Here is a 27,007-nt window from a genome sequence, read left to right as displayed (position 1 = left end):
CTGTCTTTCAGTTCTCAACTTTGTTGATATTTCATAACAGATTACTATAAAATACCTTCTAGGTAGCAATGACGGTAAGATGACATATTTAAACTAGGAATGTTGATATTGGCTCTTTTACTAATATCCGATATACTGATTTTGTCCAACTCTTCATTTCCAATAACGATATCAACTAATACTGATGTTTTTGGACAAGTTGCGCCAAACAAGCAAAAATATCTGGGAAACTAGGCATAACAACTCTTAAATTTTGTCATTTTGAGAAACTTAGCTCAAGATTAGATTTTAGATTTAGCTCAAAAGTTTTATATATAATATGTGCACATTGTGTAAGCGTTGTGTCATATTAAAAGTAAAAACACATACCTATAATTTCCCATATTGCATTTTAATGTAGATATGGGCCGATCGGTCTGCTGATAATATCAAAAATCTCTCATTTAAACGTTTCCATATTGAAGCACATGTCACTGTCAATAAAGCCCTTTTCGTCCTTTCTTTTTTAAGCTCATCTGAGAGTAAAAAAGAACACCTGGATTTCTTTTCCTTGTTCTTGAAGATTTTAATCTCTAACACAAAGGCTGCTTCCGTCCCAATCACACGGTCAGAAGTTTCAGGTTTAATGGTTGGGACGTTGGACGTGACATGTAAGTCACCAGTCTACCTTCCTATTTGTGGGTTTTGTTTAGCTCATTCAGGTCATTAGCACCTGCGAGTTGATTACAAACTCATTGGTTGAAAGATCTAAGGAGTGAATGGTTCTGACATGGTTGGTAGTCGTTGGTAGGCAACTCAAAGATACCTTTTGTCATGTTTCCTCAAACAGGTCCAGTTCAGTACGTTACAGGTTGGTACACTATTGCTTGTGTTTTCTCAGGCAAAAAGTGGAAAGAGGACCACAATATCCAGCCCTTCATGACACGTACTGACCTTCTGTGTGACTGAATAAGTAGCAAGAGCGCCATGTATAAATGTAAAGTGGATTTTTTTTTTTTTTTTACATAAAACCACATGTCAAGTAGAACAAAAACTGCTGGATGTCCAACATTTAGCTTCTTGTTTTCTTTGTTGTGTTCTTATTTGTGATAATTAATGGAAGAGGTCACCCTGCTATGAAAACAGCTGACACATTATGCTGCCGACCACATAAGGGTTGGCTATGGAGACAACAGCTATGAGCATTATCTGCACCGAACTACACCCAACCATCATTTATCAACATGGACCTGCTGGTAGAAATGGGACTTTAGCGACTCAAACAACAGGCAGGTGGGTCGATGCCCCATCAGTTATCTGGATGACTCAAAACCAAAACATTTTCTTTACTTCCTGATTGGTTTAGATGACATTTAGCAGTATAAAACAATAACGATCTGGGTTAAAGTGTCATGGTTTTATGAAGCAACTGTCACATGGACGCAAAATATTACAGCAACTATTTATCATTTCTTGGATGACATTTTGCAGTAACTTAGTTAGTTTTATGACTTATTATTACTTTGTTAGAGTTTGAAAATGATGATGGCTACCGCTTAAGGTTAATTTATGCTTACTTTACATATGTATTTAGGTACATTTGGTTCTAACGTTACAGCCCACACACTTCCATACTCTCGCCTTTAAATTTAGCAGGGTACTTTAGGCAACATGTCCACCAGAGGGCAGTGCAGAGCTCAGAATTCTCCTCTGAGTTTGTTAGTTTCAGATAATAGCATATATGATGATGGTGGAGGAGATCATGATCATTCATATTCTCAGAAAGAGACATAATAAGAGGCAGCACAGTAAACATTGCAGCGACTTCTTCTTCTTTGTTTCTTTTTACTGCTTGACAATTAGCTATACTGCTAAACACTGCCCCCTGGGGGTACTATTCCATTTCCCATGCCTCCAATCTGATTTCTGTTGAACATAAATGGGCCTTAAGAAAATCTTTTTAAAAATAAGATCATGTTTGAATCAGGAAAAAAAAAAAAAAAAAGATGAAAATCTGGGAAAAAAAAAAAAAAATTAAATGGACAAAAAGGTTATTATCCGAAAACATTTAAAATATTAAAATATGACCATCTTATATTTAGTGAAGTATGTAGAGGCATTAAATTTAAAAGGGCATCTTACAATGTACTAAAAAAACAATAATCCAGAAAAAAAAACTCTATTACTGAAACCACGGACGAGAGTGAACGCAGATGTGTTTGAGAAGTCGACAGAGCAGTGGCGAACAATTACAAATTTGCTGAGTCATTCCAAGTAAATTCTGTAAAACTCAAGTGGAACATTTTATTTGCCTCATTTGAAATCTAAAGGTGTCTCGAGGCACAACGCTGCCCACCCTATTTACCAATTAAAAATCTCCACATTCATCCAAATACAATGGTTTTCCTGTGGTTTTGTTACAGCAGCAGCAGCTGTTCTTTTTTTTTTTTTTTTTTTTTTTTTTTTTACTGCCAGCAGCTTCACTTAGTGTAAAAAGAGTCTGTTACCTGGAAGGTCATCCTGTCCATTTCTCATTGGTGGGCAGACGGTATCACCATCCAGTCGATTGAGGTCTAGTTCTGGCAACACACAACACAACATACTTATGATGTTTCTCTTGTGTTTGGCTGTATTTGACAATGCAGTGTATTCCTGGTCAATGTGAATCTCTTAGTGCATTACTGGAGACTGCTATGAGGGAAAAATGGCATTTCATTGTGCATACTTAATGCATATCTCATTTTCACATATTCATACATCCAACGGCATGGAGAGGAATTAATGAGCTCAGTGTTTGAGATTTATAATGCAAAGATTTCAGAGATTCTTTTTCACAGTCAGAAACATATGTTCATAAATACTTAAAGATTACAAACTGCAAAAGGAAATGATTTTTGTTTAAGTGTATAATTTATTGAATTCTCTTTTGATATAAATTACAACATTTTGAGTTTTTACTCAGACTCGTCTAAGACTATGAAGTCATTATAGAAGACAGGCCAACTTTTCATTTTTCCTAACAAACTTAGCATATATTTTAACTTTTGAAAGGTTATTCAAGTAAAGAACGAACATTTTTAGTGTGTCAGGGGAGTGGGCGCTGTCCTTGAGTCTTCACAAAGTTGTAAGAGGGCGAAACCTCTAAAGAAAACAAATAGAAACTCCATGACAGGAGGGTGTTGACAGCGAGGAGGGCTTCCTAAATCAGAAACCTGAGTCAGCTCATTTACAGACATCAGCATGAATACAACACATCTGGAAGCTGTTCCCACATCCATATAAACTGTTAAGAAATGAGATAAAAGTGGTGAGAAGGTATTTATAATCCCATGTTTACCACCGCTAAGCACTTATCTGACTGTGCTTGTGAGCCTCAAGTTGTTAAAGTTACTGCCTGCCGCAGCATTACCCTCAGACAGTCAGTCATTAGCTCAATGAGCTGGAGATGAACCACTGTTAAGATGGAACGTATATGCTTGCATGTGTGTGTTGTGATAATGAGGCATGTACCACCAAGCAGTCAGTACACCTACTACAGAACCCAACGCAGCAGATTTATTGTGCTGTCAAATAAAAGCAGATGATGGGTTTGTTTATTATCAGATGGGAGGTATAATCTGATTTAATCCTGTGACACAGACCAGCACAGTGTGTCTGCTATTTCTAGGCTTTGCTTTGTGAGCTCTAAGAGAGAATGACCTTACAGCAGAGAATGTGGGTGTCAACATGAACTCTTTTTCTTAGTGTATACATGACAAACATTCACAGTAATAGCAGCAAACACACGACAGCACCCTGATTTTGTAAGCTGTCAATGATAGCGTAATGAGATGTGGGTGACTTACGTCCAAGAGCTGGAGCAAGGAGGAAGGACAGGAGAGCCACACACATGGGGGAGTATGCTGACATTGATAGATTGCACCGTAGCTTTCTGTTGAGGAATTATAGCAAAAAAAAAAAAAAAGTCAGTATTCAGTCATGCATCTTTTTCTCTTTGGCATTTTCTTTCATCTGAATCAATGAAATGCTCCAGGAATGACCTGCACTTAGTGGTGACCTTGGTGTTCATCCTGAGCTTATAAACCATTCCATTACTGTTTGTTCACATTTTTCATTTTGTACTTTAGAAAAGCTAAAGAAAAAATAGATAATTTTATCAATACCTTTACTAATGGAATAGATGTTGGTGTTGTGCCACATTAATTTAAGCTGAGCTCAGGAGAACCAATCAAAGAGCGGTCTGATGTTTTAATTAGTTTGATTAAATCATATGTTGAAGCTGCTTTCCTCATTTTACCATTAACTATAAATCTGTTATATTGTGATCAAATGCAAACATTAAATAACTTGTCATTGCAACCACTTTGCTGTGTAGCTCTGTTTTGATAGAAATGCCCTTAAAAGCACCTTAAACTTTCTGTTGTAGCCTGAAACTTTTCTCTCATAGCCTGAGATAATAAATAAATACAAATTATGTGCACCTATGCCTACATCATATGCGTACACCAAACAATGGCAGTGTTAGCAACTATTGCATACAGTGAGAAAATAAGCTAATGTTAGCGGCTAGTGATGCTTAGCTTAGCTTGTGAAAGCCATGACAAAAGAAGAATTAGTTTGGACTGAAATTTAACACCCTAACATGACTTTAAACTACTGCTAATGTTGTTCTGTATTGGCTAACCAACTCTTTAAATTTGCTAATATGTTTAGGTGACAAGTCTGAATCGGGTTTATAGCAAGTTTACATCACTTTGAATGAAAGCTAATTACCGAATCAGAACAGAGGATACTTTCCAGTCAAATGACAATACAATGTAAATAAAAGACTTTGGTTTCTTTCATTAGCATGCTTGCAATGTTCAGGGATGAAATTCATATGCAGAATCGAGGATTATACATTTATATTATTCTTTTTCTTTCTTAGTTTTTTCAAAGTTCTGTTGCCAGATTTCTTGCCCAATCCCACACCTGAGTTCAGTTCTGCTGCAGGTTTTCCATCCTGATTAAATGGGAGTCTGTCCTTTCTGCTATGTACAGAGGGGGTTGGGGGTCCTTCAATGAGAAAATTTTATGCAACCCATTGGTTTGTCTTGATTAAGTAAATATTTTCATTAACTGGATTAAATAACAGTCATTACAAATTGGGCTAATATGGATCCTGTAATAAATTTGTTTTAACTGGATCATAACTGGACACAATGAATTGGTTTTAATTAATATTTAAACATGCCGAGAGATAACTGGTTGTAAATTGAATTGAATTGAATTGAATTGAATTGAATTGAATTGAATTGAATTGAATTGAATTGAACTGAATTGAATTGAATTGAACAGTCTGCCAAAACTGAACTATAGTCATTCTGAAGAACAAATTCAATCGGTGTGTGTGTGTGTGTGTGTGTGAGTGTGTGTGAGAGTGTGAGTGGTAATATTGAGCTCCTTTCTTTTTTTCCTTTACAAGCTCTTTGTCTTCTGATCAATAAAGGAGAATATAACCTTTGAAGTCTTTTTCTGGCAACATAAATACCTCGTGGGAATGCAGCGTGTGGATTTCAACATTTACTCGTTAGCTGCATTACTCCTACAGGGGAAATCATAAGAAGCACATCAAATGGACTTTATTCACACATTTCCACAAAAACGTTGCTTCCGTTTCAGAGATGAAAGACGGAATTATTCTGTTCCATAATGTTTAAAATGATATCTACTGAGTATTAAGGACATTTTATTTTACTAAAAGTTATCAAACTGTTGCTTTTTGGGTTAAAGTAACTAGATTTTGTTGGAGTATTTTTCAATTTTAACTGTCTTGAAATGAGCTTTCTTACTGAGGACATTCATAATCTTTCAGTGTTAATGCTGAGCAGCAGAACGTCTTGTCCTCACTCGTTCTTTAGCACTCTGTGTGCATGTCTTGATTTGTGACAGCTCTCCACGGCCTTCCCAACTCCATCATAAAAAAGACGGGCGCTAAGAGTCAGGACTCTTTCCTAAAGGCAAAAATTGTAGCTTGTCAGTGTGGGAAATAGATGGGGTAGGGGTGGTATTACTGATGGGTGTACCCAAAACCATAGTGTGAATTTTCTTGTTAATGCACATGTTTTCTTGAAAAGAACAGGTGTGTGCATGTATGAGTGAACCGTCAGAGAAATGATTAATGGCTAAATCAGCAAGGTCTCTACAGAGGAGGAGTTGGTCTCTCATGTTATGCCCTTCGCCTTAGGAGCATCTTCAGGGGCCTCCTGGATGTTTGTCTGCCTCCAACACCAACTCTGTGCCAGGGATTAAATGTGACACAAGGGAACTTGTGACAAAATAAGCGTCACTGATGTGACTCATATGAGCACTGATGCAAACTAGGACATAGTTAGATTGCCTTTAAAGGTGGAGTATGTAAGATTTTCAATATTTTCAAAATAAATGAACTAAAAAAATAACTATAATCAGAATTAGATAGTTTTTTTTAAAAAAAAACATGTAGGCTCCAGTCTGTCCATATTTGATGCGTTATTAAATTACGAGTTTAATTAATGACAAAGACCCTTCTTAAATGTTTGCCTACCAGTAAAAAAAGTGCTTTTTGTCATTTGTCATTAATTAAACTTGTAATTTAATAACGCATCAAATATAGACAGACTGGAACCTACATGTTCAAAAAACTATCTAATTATTATTATAGTTATTTTAATGTATTTTGAAAATATTGAAAATCTTACATACTCCACCTTTAAGGACTTTGGAATGAATTTACTGTAAGTTTTTGGCGACTTTTCAATAAAAAAAAAACATATAATATGCGAATTAGTTATGCCTAAAGATGCATGTAGGCATTGTTGGCATGCTTAGTCATCTCTCTGAGAGTGATTCAAAACCACCCGACTTAAATTTGGAAAACTCTCCTACTTAAAGATGAATGGATGGAAAGAGTCTCACAGTGAGGAGCCAAATCAACTGGAGAAAGAAGAAGAAATAAACATACATTTTTTTTAGTCAGCTTAAGCCTTTAACGCTGGGTTTGATATATTTTTTTTGCGTTTTGGAGACCCATTGTGTCACTTCATGGTAAAAATATGACTCAAACTTCTGTTGTTTTCAATCAGACACTTTTCTGTCTCGTTTCCCACAGCTCCTTCTCCTTAACTGGAACGCTTCGCTGGTAAAGAAATGGTCCTCTGTTTTTAATGTCTTTATATATAAAAAGCTTTTATGTAGAACTTTAACCAAACAAAATGACAAACTGAATTTATTAAATTATGATTGATCCACTTGAATGCACATTTGCCCAAATTAATCATGGTAATAGTTTTTGATTTGTTTTTTGTGCCAGGGAAAATTCATCTGAAGCTGCCTGGCTTCATTTCCTAAGTGGTCCTAGAATAAGACAAAACACTATCTGAAATCATCACAACACCAAAACCTCTTCAGCACTGCTCCAGACCATTAACTCACTTAAAGCACATATTGTGTAAAGCAGTCTGGGACTCTTTAGTGGCCTTGTGCATAAATTAAACTACACTGTGGTATTTAACATAAAGCCACAATAGGCTTCATCACAGGTATAATGCAGTTGCTTGATCAGCTCATTTTTTTTATTTCAACTTGTTAAATTGTTTAAGAGTTTTAGCCAATCGATCCAGATGAAAACATCTAAAATGCACCTGAGAACTGAAGGCTTAGATTGCAGTTTGTCTTAGGTAATGCAGATGCACATCTTTTTCCACTATGGAGGAATTTAGATACATTTTACTTGTATAAATGGAAGCAAGACTGATAGATAAACCTGGCAGGTGAGAGCAAAGTTGATTTTCTAACTCAACTCCAAAGTAAGTAGTTAAGATGGCAGCAAATATGACAGAAAATTACTCTAAATGAGGCCTTTTTTTTTTCTTTGCTGTGGGACTTTATTTTTAATTCAGTTTTTATGTGATGTCCTAACATAACTGTCAATACACTTACCTTCAATTTTCAGTTGTATTTAGTCTGATTTCTTCTTGTTTTAGCCATTTTAAAGGTACTTCTGTCTTCACTTTTTAGTCAACGCAAAGTTTAAAAACATTTTTTTTTTTTTTTTTTTTTTTACCATTTTTGGTATATAATTCCTAAGGGTGCTTAATACACCACCAAAAAACATGTTAACGTCTGACTTTTCCATCGAAAATCTGTTTCATTGGTATTTATTCCCACATCAAATGACGCTGTAGTCACGCAGTGATGAAGGAAACACAACACCGAGATGCAGGTGCCAATCTGCAATGAAGCTGCTGCGTTCTGGGCTGCAACACTGAGCTCAGCTTGCTTTTCTATGCAGAAACACAAGTTTAACAACGGCAACGTCTCACATATTCCTGCTGGGTGGTGCGTCATTCTCCTGTCTATAATAGACTTTCTTAATATTTCAGAAAGTTACGTTTATTAGAAACTGTAGTCCATCACAGCCTTCAGGATACAAAGCAACGGCGTTCCTTCATGTTACTGAAGAGACGGTGCGTGCTCCTGCACCTAACTGATTTATTTGGCTTGTTTAAGCAGATGTGTGGATAATAAAAAGGGGAAAAAAATCAAAACATAGTGCTTTTGATGTAAAAGCATCAGCCTTTGTGATGACATGAATGCTTTTTCCGAATTGATGGATTTGGTAAAGAAAAGATAATCTTTAACTTCACTTCAGAGCTGCAGGCAGCACTTTCCAGAATTTTATTACCAAGATGAAGCAGGGGGCTCTTCTTGCATCCACTGTAATTATAAAAGTGTTTAATTAGCATGTTTCAATAAAAGAACATCTCTCAGAGATTGCTCATAAACCCTGTAAAAAAAAATAAATAAATAAAAAAAAAAGAATATCAGTTTGTTTTGCAGACAAGTCTATTAGATGTGATGCATGTCATGTGATGTGCTGTAATTCCAGACATTAGTCATCATTTGATGGGAATTTCCTCTCACTGCCACCCATGTTGTAATTTTCCTTTGGTGCTTTTGAAAGCAAAGAACAAGCTAAGAGTCCATGCATGCATTCTGTCATCCCTTACTTAACCCAGAGAATAAGCCGTCAGCAAACCTACATTTCAGTCACGTTTAAATTGACCTTTCCAGAAAATGGCTCAGCAAAATGTGACAGAAGATTCTTTCCCTGCTGAGCAACTTGGTAGATCTAGTGTGATGCAGTAATCTGGAAGCCTAAAAGCTTTTTTTTTTTCCGGTTTGTTGAATTTCAGATGAGATTTATAGGCCACATGTGCTCGTTTGGGTCAGATTAAATGGCAAATGGCCAGCTTCCTTAATCTCTGCTTAGCAAGATCTCATTGCACTCACACAGCAGCAGAGTTATGTTAAAGGGGAAAATGCTTCCTGCCCTTAAATGAACAAAAAAAAAAGTAAGTAAAAGTTTACCCCCCGCCTTCAGATGTAGATCCCAGAAGTTCAACATGAGTTATTTACCTCTTCGAACCAGAGCCGTGGAAGGCCATGTTCCTCTCCTCTCTGTGATGGGAGACGGACAGGTCTCTGCAAAGATGCAATCAGCGGCGGGATGTAGAAGCAGAAGGACGTAAAATTTCCCCTCCCTGAAGTCAGTCCTACCTGCGCATGTTGAGGACTGAGTGAAAAAAGCTGTGCAGGGGATGCTCAAGCATTTTCCGAGGACACATAAAAGTTTGCTCGATGGCTTCCCATTGGCCAGGATCCCTTCGGGAGGTGGTGTCTGTGTTTTATTACCAACACTTAGGAGGATGCAGGAGCCCATGGGCCTTTATGTGAACACCACCAACTGCTTCTCTTCTTTACGGTCCCTCCTAATGATACGTGCTGGCTGTATGTAATTCTCTTAATAATTATTGTCTCAATAGGAAAGCATCCAGTGAGCGATGAAACGTGGATTTCATAATCATGTGTAGCTGAAGAATGTTTGGTGGTTTGTGGTGTTGACACAAGGAAAGCCTTGTTATTATCTGAAGGGGGCCTCGGGCAGAGCAGACAAGCTGTTTCTGTATCCTGAAGGATGAATTAATCCCAAAATGTTTCATCTGCACTTTAGAAGATCTTAAACGTTATGCCGCTAAAGTGTGACTCCTTTCTAGTTGGAATCGGTTCACACCAGGAAATGCAAATTGATGTTCCCCATTGCTCTGAATCTCTGCATGTTGGAAAGTAGTTTGCACATTTCTCGCAGGTACAACTTCCATAGTTTGAAGTGACGTGACCCCTGTTGCCAGCAAGTGCAGGTCTCTCAGATGGAAATATCACCTTTATATTTTAAAGGCATGAACGTTCCACATCGACTTCGAAGGGAAGCAATTTAAATCCAAAATATTTTTAGCTTAGAGCAAAAACAACAAATTAAGACTCGAATATACTTTCAGTGGATTAAAGGAAAGGAGTGCTTTGATTCCTAACACAGTTTATGTGTGTATTTCTGGGTAATTTTTTTCCAGGCGGTTTCCTGTCACTGCTACGATCTGATATCGGGAATCAAAAGACCTGAAAGTCACCTAACACTCTGCAGTTTACTATAACCCATCATGCTTAAAATACAGGCATAAAATATTTATAGCTGTGTCATGTTACATGAATGGATTGTTTGTAAAGCAACATCTCAACACTCGTCTGATGGAGCTGTAAAGGAAACACGATGCAGGGACGGGGCCTCCTCTGAGAACCCGCACAGATCATATGTCCAGCCTGGATAATTGAGAAATCCTTCTCTCAATGAGAGGGGAGGCACACACAGCGGAGGGAGAGAGAAAACAGTTTGCGATCATTCATCCGCATGGTTGGCCATGTGACTGGAACACTTGTGACCTGAAGTCACACACACTGAGCCCTCCGGTTAGAGTACAGCATAGCACAGTTGGAGAAATTATAAGAGGTGAACTCATGAAGCTGAAAAACAAAAACAAACCTTGCCCTCCTGAAATCTTGCCGGAGCTGCAGCTTCCGACCAGCTAATGAAAGAATCAGCCCGTCCCGTTGCAGCTTGTAGCCATGTAGATATTCAATTCAATTCAACTTTATTTGTATAGCGCCACTTCACAGCAATGTTGTCACAGGGCACTTTACACAAACGAATCAACATACACATAATTTCAAGCCAATTCATACACATCCTATAATAGAAACCAACTGATTGCATCGAGTCATGACTTCAATCCAATCCCCCATCCTGAGCTGCACGCGGCGACAGTGGGAAGGAAAAAACTCCCCTTTAACAGGAAGAAAACCCGGCTCAGGGAGGGCAGCCATCTGTCTCGACTGGTTGGGGTGGAGAGGACAGGAAAGACAGATCAACATGTACAACTACACTTATTCAGGAAGACCTGCGGAAAAAATGAGAAATAAGTTAGAGACGGCAATATTGTCATATATTTATACATTAATATATTAGAGAAATAGAGTGAGGTACTTCTCAGTGCATCAGGTAACATCCCCATTGCTACATAAGTAATGGTTGGCTAGACTACCCATAACTATAAGAACAATGAGCAGAACCTGGACAGTTGGGTCCCGTACATGCAGACTCCAACTCAGGAGATGCTCATATCCTATAAGAATCATGAAATGTCATTCGTTCACTGAGAGGATCTCAATGTGCAAGAAAACAGAATTAAGTGACTTTAAAAGTTGTTAAGTTGATGATGCCAAAATGTTCTGAATATTTCAGAAACTGCTGATTTCCAGTGGATTTTACACAAACCACCTCTAGGCTTTACAGAGATGGTCTGAAAAACAGAAAATATCCAGTAAGCAGCAGTTCTACTCCAAAGTGTTTTGTGTCTGAAGACAAAAGTCATGGGGAAGACTGGTTGGAGGACTTAGAATGACAACACAAAGTCAAATAACTGCTATGCAAACGGGGTGTACAGAATACCATCTCTGAACACACAACATGTTCCGTCTTGAAGCAAATGGTTTACAGAAGCAGAAGACCACAATGATTACCACCTCCTACCAGTGAAGAACTGGAAACTGAGGCTACAGTTCACACACAGACTCACCAAAGATGGACAAAGAAGATAGAAAGCCTCTGCCTAGCCTGATGAGTCTCCATTTCAGCTGCTAAATTCAGTTGGTTGGGTCAGAATCTGGTAGAATCAGCATGAAACCACTGACTGAACACTTGACAGCGAGTTCACAGTACTCCAATGGCCTCCGCAGTCACCTAATGTCAATCTAATGGAACAACTTTTGGAATGGGAGATTCTTGTCATGAATGACTAATGACTAATCTGCAGCAACTGCGTGACACTAAAATGTTTGAGGAATGTTTTCAACAACTTGTTGAATCTATGCCATCAACTAAATCAACTGTAAATCTTTTATTCTAAGGTTTTGGGTTCTGTGATGGAGCTGGAGTGTTATAGTGTATTGTAATTCTGTCTGTTCCTTTTCAGGCATGAAATGTGTTTAAATAAATGTAAATACAGTAATATTGTTAATGGCACCTTTGACATGAATTTCATAAAAAGACGAGGAATAAATCAGTTTAAAAATGAAGAAATATGAAAGTGAAACTTCGTTAAGTTAGCTTAAACAGTGGATTTAAAAGTATTGAGCTACACTGACATTTACAAGTCGACTGATAGCTGCTAATTTTAGCTTCTTAAAATATGCTAAAGTCACAGATGTAGTGTTTAAAGAAAAGATAAAAAAGGGTTTAGCGTTAAAGTATATTTATCTTTACAAAAATGCAACAACTTTTATTTATTTTAACATTTTTTCTGCTGATGAGATGTGCCAGTGTTGTTGCATCACTTGCTAGCAAATATATGTATCTTGCAGTAAACAGGGTTTTTTTTTTTTAAAGAAAAAAAAAAAAAAAAGGATATTTTTTTGCCAGAATTTATTTTTCCTTCCTCAGGTATGCAAGTACAACTCTGTCAACGGGGTTTTTGCTAAATCCTTAGGTGGTCTGCTCTAAGTCCTACTTGTATGTATGACCCCATGAGGGTTAAATATACACTGCAGATAAGGGTCTCATGATGGTCTGCAGTTTTTACTTGTGTTGACCTGTCTGGGTTTTAATCTGGTTCTTACAGGATTTAAGCAGGGGCCCAACTTGGTAAGTTGCATAGACCTTTGAAGGCCCTATAACCTATAGCCAGCATGTTCATGTTGGGCCTAAAAGGGATAAATTGTGGGTATTGGGCAAAAGTTGACTACAATTGGGCAAATTTTAGGTCCTATGTGGTTTCAGTTACATAGATCCCATATGTGAAGCCCATCTGGGCTGGTTGTATGACCCCCATAAGAGATATAGGTGATCTAAGGGAGCATGGGGAGCCATTGTGGTTAAATGGATCCCAATTTGGGCCCCAGCTGAAACACAGTCAGAACCAACACAAAACCCATCAGAACAAATATGTGGGTGGGTACCATGGAAAATGTGGACAAATCATCGACTGTATATAAAAAGATGGACGTAGCATCCGTGACATCACCCATAGGTTTCTGAAAAGCTGAATTGAAGCTCAGTGGGCAATTCCTACCATCACCATCTTGGCAGGCGCATGCACGTCGTCTCACCCGGAAAATACAAATATGGGCAAAGAGGTGGAGCTGAGAGGGGGGCTGTGAGCGTCATGGTGGAAGATTGACATCGAGCAAACTCGGAGCTTTCTGTAGCTAAGAGCTAACTGAGCTAACCCGGCGATAACATGAGGTAACCACCTAACGGAGGTAAGCGGGCTAAAAGCTAAGTCACGTTGTTAACCGGCTAACAACCGCGGTTGTTCTACGTTCTTCTTACTTGAAGCCGAAGATCGGTACCAGTCAATCAAAAGGACATGCCCCTAAATTAGCCAAACTTTGAGATTAAATTACTTTAAAACGGGCGAGTTAGAAAAAAAATTCACTCCCCCCCACAGTTGTCATGAAGATAAACCTGACCTAATAACCAAAAATGGATTTTTGAACCAGGCTGTAAACATGTTTATTTCTGCTGTGAAGTTGGCCTTTTTAACATGGGAGTCTATGGGGATTTGCTCTGTTTTGCAGCCCCTAGTGGATGAAGGGGGAACTGCAGCTTTATGTCTAGGCTTCACTTTTAGCCCCTGGAGGTTGCCGCTTGGGACAAACTCATGTGGGACCCTTATCTGCAGTCCAAATTTAACCATTATGGGCCCCATGGGGACATCCTGGCTGGGATATTCCTCGTTCCAGATATTTCTGGAACACATTTCCTAAAATATAAACTACAAGAAGAACAGCAGCACATGCTATTTCTGCAAATAGTTTTTCTGAGATCATTTCAGATGTAAAGGTAAGGTCAAATTGCCATGTTCTGTTATTTCTAAGATGCACTCCTGAACTTTGGCAGATCCTCTAGTTAATCTGCCCCTTAACATTGGCTCATTTGGCATCCATCTTGCAAACTGAGCTCCCTCCAGTGAGTCTGCTCTTCCTCCAATGATGTCATTTTGGGTTTCTTTGATGAATCAGCCACTGTGCACATTTAAAACAAGCAGTGTGTTTATATGCAGGTACCACCATGTGACGTGGTGTGTAAAGTGAAACTCAGCCGTAATGTGCCACCACATCCTAGTAGTAAAAGTTGTCAAGTGCAGTTTGCATAGTTGGGATGATTCTGGGCATTAACGGCTCCAGGAATGTTTATAAATGTCACTGTCTTATCAAAAGAAGGTGGAAAGACCTTTCTTTGAGGTCAAGTGTTACAAAGAGCTGCTTTACAGAAACTAAAAGCATTAAACCAGGGGTGTCCAAAGTCGGTCCTCGAGGGCCGCTGTCCTGCAGGTTTCCCATGTATTCCTGTTCCAACACATCTAGCTTTCACTAAATGGATCAAACAGCCAATGACGCGCACAACTGATTAAGCTCTACTACTAATTAATTTGAATCAGGTGTGTCTGAGCAGGGATACATAGAAAACCTTCAGGATTCTGGCCCTCGAGGACCGGAGCTGGACACCTCTGCATTAAACATTCAAAGGAATCAAAGCTTTGAACTGTTATTTCCAAATATCTCCAACAGCTGTTAAATCAGGTTGGCACCTCATGAGCTGTGAAGATCAAGTAATTGATTTTACTTAATTTGCTCATTAGTGATGGCCATGTCTGTGATCGTCACATTTCTACACATGTGCAAATCTAGATTAGGGATAAAAAATCAAAGCAGTACTGCAGGCTTGTTGTAGATGAGGATTAATTATACATACTGACTGTGTGAACATTGTTGTCCTTGCTGTGTAACCTTGGAAATTTCTGCCAGATTTTCTCAGACTATGTAATCATCTGGACTGTGTCAAGAGCCTAAGAGAGAGGCACAAGAAGAGGGGGGGAAAAATCAATGGAGCTCCGCTCTTAATCAAGAGTGCTTGGAGTTTATGGCAGAACGCCATGAAAGAAAAGCAGCAATTGACTTTGGGTTTGTAAGCAGAAGGTGAACGTTAGAAGGCAAGAGGAAACAGTCATCCAGCCAACCGGTTACTGAGTCAGAAATCATACCGTTCAGAAAGGAAACGAGCACTACAACAGTCAGACTTACAGTCGCCATAGCCAGCAGCTTATGTGTCATGGACAGTTTTATTCATTTTGTTACATAATCCTCCCCTCCCCCCTCGTCTGACAAGTGATTAGTCTGAGAGGAGTTGTTTAACCAGGACAGATGGGAGGCTGATTGCACTACCTGACAGGAACAAACAAGCTTGTGGTTACTTTGTGAATTTATTGTCCTAAAAAGGGAAATCGGGACTATTTTGAGCCACAGTTCATTGTACTTGCACATCACTTTAAGAGCCTTGATGGTGTTTTACCTGCTTTTGGATCTTATAGTCGTCAGCATTACATTAAAATGTTCTTTTCTAGTCTTTTATGACCTTCAGCATCTGTAGGTCAATGCATGGAACTGTGCAAGAATCATTACCTGGCTGAATTAAGTCTCATTCAAGCAGTGTTAAAAGCTTCTTTCTACAACTGAAAATGAAGAGGGTGCATCTATTCTTCTTTTAGTTTGATTCTGTCCACCAGCTTTTTGTGAATGTGATTTTTTAGCAGATCTGATTGATTTTGTATCGGCTTTGATATTTAAAGCTTGCAGCTCAATGACAGAGCAAAAATAAACACGGCAAGTATCTGCAATCGGGATGAATATGGCTGGTTTCACACTGGCCTAGAAACCAAGGACTCAGGTTGTATTCCAGAAATAAGACATGTCCCACAGGGAGACACAAGACAATCAAGTTGAGACACAGAAGAAAAGAAATTTTATACCAACATGCATTGGTTGTCAGTCTGTCTGTGTTGATGGACTGGTGACCTGTCCAGGGTGTACCCTGCCTCTTACCGAGTGATTGTTGGGATTGGCTCCAGCTTCCCTTCCAACCTTAATTGGACTAAGTAGTTAAGAAAATTAATGAATTCATCCATCCATTTTCTGCTGCTTATCCGGGGTTGGGTCGTGGATGCAGCAGCTAAGCAGGGAAGCTCAGACTTCCCTTTCCCCAGCCACATTTGCCAACTCTGAGGGGGGGATCCCTTGGCATTCCCAGGGAGGTCCAGGAGGCATCCTGACCAGATGCCCGAGCCACTTCAACTGGTTCCTCTTGATGAGGAGAAGCAGCGGCTCTACTCTGATCTCCTCCCGGATGACCGAGCTCCTCACCCTATCTCTAAGGGAGAGCCTGGCCACCCTGCAGAGGAAACCCATTTCAGTCGCCTGTATGCGAGATCTCGTTCTTTCGGTCACAAACCACAGCTCATGACCATAGGTGAGGGTAGGAACATAGATCGACTGGTAAATAGAGAGCTTTGCCTTCTGGCTCAGCTCCTTCTTCACCACGACAGACCGGCGCAGAGTCCGCATTACTGCAGACACCGCACCGATCTGTCTGTCGATCTCATGCTCCATCCTTCCCTCACTCGTGAACAGTTTAACATGAATTAAAACACAAAATGGCCACGATGACTTAAAGACGCATTCCATAACTTTAAAACTCTGCGTCCCGGACTTGTTCAATGACACAGTAACATCTATCACGTTAGTTAATTTAGTCACATTTATCTCAAATATTCAACATGCAAATAAATTTACATTTATTGTTGACAATTGTTGACAATTTATTGTAAAAAGTGAAAGAGCTCCACGTTTCTCGCAGCCGAAGTAGCTGATAAGAACCAAGGCATCCAGTCAAGTTTGCAATGAAGACTGCTGTACTGTGACATGAAATGGACGTGCACTTTTAAATCTATGTTTTTCAAATATAATATATTGATTCAAAAATGGTCTAAAAATGAGATAACAAATGACAAATAACACTGTAGTGTGTTTGACTGACACTGAACCAAAATGCAGAGTGCAAAATGACCTCTACCTTGAGCAGTAATAATGTAGATAAATGTGTTTATGTACGAAGTTATCCTCATTTTTGGAGAATTTTTGGTCAGCACTTCTCTACAACATTACTACAATTAACTCAGGTTTGCATAATCATATCAGGTCCCACCACAACATCATAGCCAGGTCGAAGTCTGGCCATTGTTTTAGTTATTTAAGTTATTCTGCTGTAGATTTGCTGTTTGGGATCATTGTTCCTCTGAATAACTAGTTAATCTTAGCTGTCAGACAGATGGCCTCACATTAGGGGGAGAATACTTTGATGTGCTGGGGAGTTCATGGTCCACTGAATGACTGCAAGGTGTCCAGGTCCTGTGGTTCTCCACCACTGTGCTGGACAGTTGGTACAAGCTGTTTGTACTGATATGCTGTGTTTGGTTTTATTCATTGTTTATTCAGTCATGGTTTTATTTGTTTATTGTGCATTCTGACCGAACATCTCCACTTTGTTCTGGTTTGTCCAAAGAACATTGTTCCACGAGTCTTCTGGTTTGTTCACATGAAACTTTGTGAACTTAAGATGTGGTGCCATGTTGGTTTTAAGGAATGGATACTGTCTCCTGCAATCATTCTACTTTGGTTTGGAGGCAGGATCCCCCCCTCCAAAAAAAATAAGTAAAAGGAAAAAAAAATCAAATTAAGCAGGATTATCTGAGTCGATAGAGCCAGTTGTGGACCCTTCCACTGGAAGAAGGGGATTCTGGCAGAGACTTGAGGATGTTCTTGAGGTGCATGAGACAAAACCTTCCAGGTGGAAGTGGACAGTCACAAGATGATGGTGAGTTGTGTTTAATAACTTCAATAAGTACAAAAATAAATACCTAAAATCCAAACTGAACATCTGAAACAAGCAAAGGGTGACAAACAAGATCAACAAACTTCTTTCAAGAGAGGCAGACAAACTGTCCCTGGCTGAACATCAGACGCAACCCCCGAGGAGGAAGCAAGGTGAGTTGCAGGAGCCATTCATCAGAACCCCCAAGTCGTTCCGAATGAGAGGTGGGAGCAGACAAAGCAACCGGACAGGAAACCCAACAAAACCCAACACCTTCCACACATAGCACACTTCTTTTCTGTTTTTCTGACTAATCTGTGATGAATTTTAACATTGAACTGGAGAGTCTGACATGGAGCTCTTGTTTGCTGTTTTCTCCCCCCTGAATTTTCTCTGGATTGCACCTTCTGATCCCGGTATGATCTTCACTCTTTGGAAGATCAGCAGCTGTCTTGAATGTTTTGTGCTAGTGAATAATCACGGTGGCGTAGTGGTTAGCACTGGCCTCACAGCAAGAAGGTCACTGGTTCAATCCCTGGCTGGGGTGAGGTTTGGACTTTCTGTGTGGAGTTTGCATGTTCTGTATGGGTGGGTTCTGTCCAAGTACTCTGGCTTCCTCTCACCATCCAAAGACATGCATGTTTATTGGTTACTCTAAATTGTCTTTAGGAGCATGACTGGTTGTTTGTCTCTGTGTGGCCCTGCAATGGACTGGTAATACCTGGACTGTCCAGGATGTGCCCTGACCTTCTGGGATTGACTCCAGCTTCCCTGCAACACTTTCTTGGAGTAAGCAGTTAGGATCATTCTCTCTGTAGAAAATTCCAACTAGTTTGGAAGTTTTATCATCTTTCCCAGATATGTTGACAGAGAGATCTGATGTCTTTCCTCCTTGGCATTGTTTTAACACACACACACACACATACAGGCTCCAAAGCAGCAAAGTGAAAAAAGTATTTTTTTAATAATAAAAGAAAGCTTATCAATGATGATCAATGAACAAGTTTATTTTATTGGCAAAACCAGATGATCCTAGCTTTTTCTGACTGGAGCAGGGAGGGTGGACCTGGTTTTCCACAATCTCCACACTTATGGATTTTGGAAGAATATTCCACATTTCTGCTCATCTGAGGGTTTTTTTTTTTTTGTATTTCAGTCTGAAAGGAAATGTTATGATATAAGTATTGTGTTCTAATACATGAAACTTCTAACAGAGAATAAGAATGGCTTTTATCAGTTCATTATTACATTGTTTGCATAACACTTATCCTTTGTTTCTTAGCATTGTAATTTCCGCGTGCACAGTTCACTCCAGCTCTAAGGGGGGGCGGGCTCTGACGTCACATCGACCTTCCGAGCGCACACACCACAGTGCAGCAGAACACGCACGCGCACGCACAAACTGTTCGCTGACTGCTAATATTTCACCTTTAAAAAAAGGAAAACTGTTGTTTATTGTGGAGAAAAAGCAGCTCACGCGGACGGTCGAGAGAGGTTGGAGAGACACTTAGTCTGATTGGTACCAAGAGAGAGAGAGAGAGAGAGAGAGAGCTCTAGTGAGGGAGTAAAGAGAAAGAGAAAGAGGAGGGGGGGACTGCAGAACACACAGGGTCTGGATGAATAACCATGGCAACAGCAGCAGCAGCAGGAGAAGGGACGTATAAACACTGAGAGGTGCGCATCCATCCACACGGAGACTGGATCCGGAACGCTGTGCGGACATTAAACCACATCACTGCTAAGGTGAGGCTGCTTTATTGTGCGCGCGACCCCCTCCTCCCGCTGCGGCGGGATGCTGTCTGCATGTGTGCGGGACATGAAGGAACCGGGAAGCTGCTTGTCTTCCATTTGGGCTGGGGATGGATCTCACAGGAAACATGGAGTCACATTTCATCTCTACTTGTCATGTGCTGAGAAGCCGCGCAGGGTCTTTGTCTGACCTGCTGTCTGTGTCACTGTGTGTTCAACAATGGATCAAGCTGTGAGGGAAATCCAAATCATTTTTACTCCTTAGCAAACAGCAGTAACAAATTGTTTTTAAGCAATGTTGAAACTAACCCAGAACTGATTTTAGATCAGGGAAAACTACTGGAACTGGAGTTTGCTGCAGCTTTTTAAGAGACAGTTTGTTAAAGCTTCTGCTCACCACAGTGTGTGTTGTTCTACCTCACTTTGGCACAAATACTGCAGTCTGAAAGAGTCTGAAACTGTCCTGCATGCTGTCGAACAAAGTTCCCAAGCAGAGAACATGATGAAGCTCAAACAGATTCTTATTCAGGCTTTTCCTGCAGCACGAGTTCGAACTCATGTGACCGTCAAGCGGGATAATTTCACTGCAGCTCTACAAGACAGCACACCGACTCGTCTTAAAGCTTTTCACACAGATTTCAGAACTAAGCCTTCACCTCCCCTTAAATTATTTATAACTACAGGAAAAAAGATGTAACTTTTGACTGAATGAAGCTAAAACATTTTAGTAATTTTTGCATTCAGCACCTTTAAGTCTGAATCTCTTTAGACAAGCTGCTTGTCCTGTGTTTTAATCAGTGCTCGAGTCTGGTCCTCGAGATCTGCTGTCATGCACCTTTTAGATGCGTCCCATATCCAACAGGCCTGGATCAAATGGCTCAATTCTGTCATCCACTCCTCAGAGGCCTGCAAATTAAAAAACATTCATTTGAAGTCAGGTATGTTGGAGATGGGTTGCACCTTAAAGTTGCAGGACAATACATCTCAAGGACTGGACTTGAGCACCCCTGCTGTGAGTCGTCTTGAGGAATAGCTCTTTTTCTGCCTTTCATTTCATTTTCTGTCAAGATGATTGCATACAGCTTTAATCATTTTGAGATTCAGAAGAGTTGTCATGAAATGTCTCCCCTGTTCTTGTGTGACCTGTCATAGCTAAAGCTTTTGTCTCTTCCCTAAGAATGGCTTTGAGCTGCTGGCTCCAGCTGCTGCTCAACGCTGCATTGAATAACCGGGGTTAAAGAGACGGATGGTTTCACCTCCAGTTGCGCAGTTTGGGCTGATTCAACTTGTAGCATCACAGCTGTCAGTGAGAAAGCTACGTCGGTTAAGTGTAGCTAATAAATGTAGGACGCTAAGCAGCGATGACGACAACAGCTAACGGCTAACTTAGCATGACAAACAAATGCCTTTTTTTACTTGTTATCTTAATTTCACCCTAAAAAAAAGTAATTCTTCACAACTGCAAGGTCATGTTTAGTCAAGGAACTGGTTTGACTGGTAAGCATGATTCAAGTGTGACCAGCTTTGAATGACATGACTGGAAAATACAAAGAACATGCTGCTATTTTTATGTTTTTATTTTTCTACAAAGTCCTCCCTTTTCCTGTACTATAAACTGCCCTACTGCCCTCTTCATGTGTGTTTTCATGGATTCTACGAGTTACTTTACAGTTCAACATGCTCTTTGCAGTGTGTTGAAGTGGTATTTAGTTTCTCGGTCTTAGCTAAATGAGGTAACCCAAGCGTAGCTTTGCGCTAGCGCTGATTGTGTTACGTTTCATGTCTGAAAACCTTTAAGGCCATAACTTTATGTGCACCAATAGTTTAGATGTACCATTTCTTCCTTCTGGTGACGTGTACCAGGTGTACTCTGCCTCTCACCCAAGCGGCAAGTTACAGCGGTTAAAATTAAAGCCTATGTGGGAGTGCATTAAACTGCAGTTCCTCCTTCATACACTAGGGCAGTGTTTCTCAATCTCAGTCCTCAGGCCCCCCTGCTCTGCATCTTTTCGATATGTTCCTCCTCCAAAGCACTTGAGTCAGATTTTCTTAACTTCCTTATTAAGTTCTTTGCAACCTATTAATGAGCCCTTTATTTTATTCAGGTGTGCAAAGGTAGGGTTGCCTGTAAAACATGCAGGGCAGGGGGTCCTGATGACTGGAATAGAGAAACACAGTGCTAGGGGCTCCAAAACAGAATGAGTCCCATAGACTCCCATGTTAAAAAGACTAACTTCAGGACAGAAGTAAACATGTTTACAGCCTGGTTCAAAAATCCATTTTCGGTTTAATAGGTCAGGTTTACCTTCATGACAACTCGTGGGAGAAATACATTTCTTTCTAACTCCACCGTTTAAAAGTAATTTAATCTCAAAGTTCGTCATATTTAGGGGCGTGTCCTTTTGATTGACAGGTACTCAATCTCCTGCTTCAAGTAAGAACATAGAACATTTTAGCCAGTTAACAACATTACCTAGCTTTAGCCCGCTTCCTTCCATTAGCTGGTTAGCCCCTGTTAGCTCCGGGTAGCTCAATTAGCTCTTAGCTACAGGCAGCTCGGAGTTCGCTCGATATCAGTCATTCACCATGACACTAACAGCTCCCACTCTTCCTCTTTGCCCATATTTGTATTTTCCGGATGAGACGACACGCATGACCCCGCCAAGATAGCGATGGTAGGAACCGCCCACCGAGGCTCTGTCCACCTTTTTACATACAGTCTATGCTCTTACCCAATGATTGCTGGGATAGGCTCCAACTTCCCCGCAACCCTGAATTGGAATAAACGATTTAGAAAATGGATAGATTGGTGGATGCCACTTCTTCTCTTGTCCAGATTTCTCAAATTAAAGAAAAAAAAGAAAACCAAATTCCACACCATGCTAAGATGTGCTTAAGGTTTTAACTTAGGCAGTTTTTTAATGTAACTAAAGAATGGCAGCAAATGGTGTGTTCTTGTCACTGGCTGCTGGTAACAAGTTTTTCTTTGGTGTCTTAGAAAACAAAAACAGAAGGGCATTTCTCTGCAAAGCTTTGGGTGGTACTGGACTGACAGTATGGTAAAAAGAAAAGAAAAGAAAAACTGACAGAATATTTAAAGAGCCAGAAAAATGTTGCTCACAACCGCTTTGTACGATTACACGAAAGTCTGGCTGCTTGAAAGCAAAACAAAAGAAATGAAGGTTGGCTCAATATTTTTGCACAGTTCTGTAAGTAATTCACAAATGAGTCCATATTCATACCCAGCTGTTGAAAGGACGGCGCGCAGCTTAAACACATTTATGCACAAGCAGCTAAACACGTGATCTTCGTACAGAATAGGTCTGGCATGACTCAGACCTGCGAACACAAACAGTGTGTTTTTATGACCACATGCATCTCTCCAAAGAAAACAAGTGCTCTTAGGTGATGATTTTATGTTATTTTTTATGTTTCTGCCTTTTTTTGTAAAAGAAAATCCCTCAATGTTGAGATAATCTAATTTAGAGATTGCGAGGATGCCAGTCTCATTAGGTTATCCACAATCTCCAAGTCATTCTCTGAATCTATTATCTCCATATTTCTCTGTTTTTCCCCCTTTAACATTGTAAATTAACAACAAATAAAGGATCATACAGTATAGACAGTAACGGATTAGTCCACATGATTACTAGACTCTCGGTCCATTCTCAAAAGGAGCTTTTTTATTTGACTGCTTTTAAAACTCTTGCTTCAAGAGGTGCAGTATGTCCTCATAATTCCTCGTCTCACATGCTATCTTCGGTGGTGGCCTTTTGTCTGTCAACGTGCGCTGCAGAGGGAGTTAATGAATGAAATAATATCTGAGATTAATTTCCGGCCCGTTTGAGCGGAGCACATGTAGAGCAGCGTTGAGCCGCGACAGTCGATGTCTCTCTGTGTTCCGACGACACCTTAGCTCATAATGCCTGTAAAATACCTCGCCTTTCCACACTCACCTCTGTGAACGTTTTGACTTTTCCTCCTCCACCACATCTAGACAGGAGATGCCAATCAACGCTCCCAGCTGAGCTGACACCAACAGGAGTGGCTCGAAGGGGAGGAGGGCAGCTTGAGGGCAGCCAGGAGTTTTCCCCTAAGGTTGCAGAATTAGTGAAGCTGCAACCCCAAGACCTCCAAAAATCCTAGTCTGTGTGTGTGTGTGTGTGTGTGTGTTTGCAGCCCTGCATTAAATAGTAATCAGAGAGCAGATGGCTGTTTTGTAATGATTAGTGTTTAATGATTTGCTGCAGGAGGAAAATCGGAAGGCAACAGCTGTAAAAGGTATGCAGGCTGCAGTGGGGCTGCAGGTTATGCAGATATTTGCTGGGGTTGATAAAAACAACTCATGCATTCCTGATGGGGTCTACAAGGAAAAATGAAAAATGTTAAAGATTACAGAGGAAAATACAAATGTTGACTCATCAACCAGACCAGATTATTTACGTTTAACCTTGTAATGAAGGCGAAGCAAGTTTATTTGTATGGACAAAGACAATTTAAAGTGATTTACATGAAACATTAAAAACATTTCAGATGGTGTAAAAAAAAAAAAAAAAAAAAAGCATAAAAGACAACACCAATAGCAAAAGCACAATAAAATCATAAATGGTCTTAAAATAATAAGGAGCAAGATTGAATAAAAGTCATGGTGCAGATGTCGTGCACAGACAAAAAAATGGATGAGAGATGTTAGCATGCTAACACCTAAACCAAAGAGGTAGTCGTACATATTTCTAGATACAAGCTAGTTAGAACTGCATAATTATTGATTAATGGCTATGTATTGTCATCAAGCTCGTCCTGAGCCACCTCAATAGAAAACAACCTCAACGAAATCAATCTGTATGTTTCCGTGCTTATTTAAGTCAAGCTACGGTTTCAGCCTGGCTACGTAATTTCATTATTTTCAGTAAACAAAGGCCAAGAATCCATTTATTGACAGAAGTATGTCAAACTCCACATTTATGTGCCAATTTACCTCTTCTGGACTTGTTAGCATGGGCTTCTGTGATCTGTAGCATCTCTGACCCAAACAACTGGCATTGGCAAGCGGCAGATTGGTACCATGAGACTCGGTGAAGTGGACAACTTTACTTATCTGTTTATTTCCTCTCTTTTAACAACTAAGCTTCCCACGTATCTGGTGCATAAAACTGTGTGAATATTCATGACTAAAGCCTTGTTTATGCAGAAAAGCAGAAATTTGCATAGGCATTATTATTTTAGACAGCCAAGCATGTTTAAAGTTTTTTCTAATGATTTTCAGTCATTGCGAAACAGTGTGTAAGCACCTAAACCTGATTTTGACTCCTGATATCCATGGATGGATATGGATACTTTGAGTGTGTCATTTGCATATGATTTGCATGTGATTCGCTATGTTGAAGTTGCATCTCACTGCTGGCGTGATAATGCAACATGAAAACCTGCTGATTGTATTCAGTAGGGCTGTGACGATATGCTTTTGTCCCGATTTGATTTGATTCCGATTTTTTGGGTGTCGATTCAATTTAAATTGCGATTCTCAAAATTCTTCAATATTGCTGATATTTGTAGATTAAAAACAAAATATAAATTATAAAAAATTTTTTGCTAGTAATTTTTCTTGATTTCAGTTAGGAAAAAACAACACAGTCGACAGACCATCATTTTGCTGCTATAATGTCCAAGAAGACAAGTAAAAAGATCAATAAAACCAATAAAAATGACAACAATTTTATAGTGGATTAACTTTATTTAACTGGAAATAAAAAAGATTTTTAAACAGAAAAATCAAATTTAAAATTGTAAAACAAAAAAATCCTGATTTTCAATTTTTGATTCGATTTTCCCACCCCTAGTGTTCAGAGTTAAGCATCAACTATTTTTATATGCTACTAATGCTAACTATGCAAATTATACTACACTGTAAAAATTTGACAGCAAATTATTATTTTACTTTAGTCAAACTCTTATCATTAAGATATAGTTACTGTATAGATTAATTTATTATTAAAATTATATAATCAAAAGGATAGTTGTTCAAACCCTCAGAATATTTAATCTATAATATAAAGTGTAAGGCGAATGCATTGATTTGTCCGTTTCACTAGGATTTCGTCATTTTTTTATTTACACTTTACAGTCTGTTTACAGTTATTAAGTTTTATTTTTTTCAGATATTATGCCTCTTAAAATGTGCACACTTCTCATATTAATGGTTATTTGTTTCTTCGTAATATTGACATAACAGCTGTGGCATCTTAAGTTTGTAACCATGGCTCAAGGTAGGACATTAGCTATAGCATGATTAGCATTGCATGGATTTCTGCTAATTTTGCCTGGAATTAGTTGTTTTTTTCCAGTGATACTCGTTCCACACAGCTTACAAAGCGTCTTGTTTTGCTTTGTATCAAATGAGAAACATGAAATTAGGTCTGCTTTTCTGTTTTTCCCAGCAGCTGACACTTTTGTTTCATGAGAAAACATTGGAACTGATTGTACTATCCTCGCAGGAGTAAATCAGATTCCCCCTTTTCATCACACACATACCCTACCAGTCAAACGTTTGGACCCACTGACCCACTAGATCAGTGGAAAAGGGATGGACCAGAAGGGTACTCTGGTCCATCTGAATTCTGAGGTCTCGGTTTGTTTCAAATGAACCTAATGCAGGAAGAATATGTAGAAGAATAGACTATTCCTCTAATCAGAAGGGGTTTTTTAAGAGTGGAAGATTCACCCCGCACTTAATACAGACCTTGAGACACTCTATTCCCGCCATGTTCATGCAGGTACCGAAGCACAGACCGAAAGAGACTCTCGTATATAGAAAAGACTATTTATTTTACATATTTACAGCTCAGATGAGGAGACGACGCTGGCAAAAAAGCCCTGACCAGCTCTCCGACCTCCTCTTTTATACTACCCATCCTTCTTGCACACACACAGATAAACACAACACTCAAAGCACACACTCAGTTCCAGACTCTGCTGGAATGTGTTATCAATAGTCTTGCAGCCTTCTCTAGTTTTATCTGTACTTTCCCAAAAGTTCATCTCAATCTTTAACTTATCTCATGCTATGTGACCTCAAATACTCCAACGGGATAATTACTAAATAACAACACATACTAGAACTTATACGGTGGAAATGAAAGTCACTCTGCATTAGCCAATAGA

General features: G+C 39.5%; 1 protein-coding gene across 1 annotated transcript in view; it reads right to left on the bottom strand.

Moving 5' to 3' along the window:
* Positions 1-3,888, bottom strand: part of col9a1c (collagen, type IX, alpha 1c) — a gene marked incomplete at its 5' end in the record, with an annotated part of 39,035 nt that extends 35,147 nt beyond the window's left edge. Inside the window, 2 exons of the mRNA XM_079259030.1 lie at positions 2,487-2,558; positions 3,825-3,888. Coding sequence (XP_079115156.1) covers positions 2,487-2,558; positions 3,825-3,888 — 136 coding nt within the window. The remainder of the gene's footprint in view (positions 1-2,486; positions 2,559-3,824) is intronic.
* Between the last annotated feature and the right edge of the window lie 23,119 nt (positions 3,889-27,007).

This window comes from Telmatherina bonti, assembly GCF_933228915.1.
Source record: "Telmatherina bonti genome assembly, chromosome: 19".
NCBI classification, from domain to species: Eukaryota; Metazoa; Chordata; class Actinopteri; order Atheriniformes; family Telmatherinidae; genus Telmatherina; species Telmatherina bonti.
Note: the sequence above shows the minus strand (reverse complement) of the source record. Positions and strands in the feature narration are given on the sequence as shown.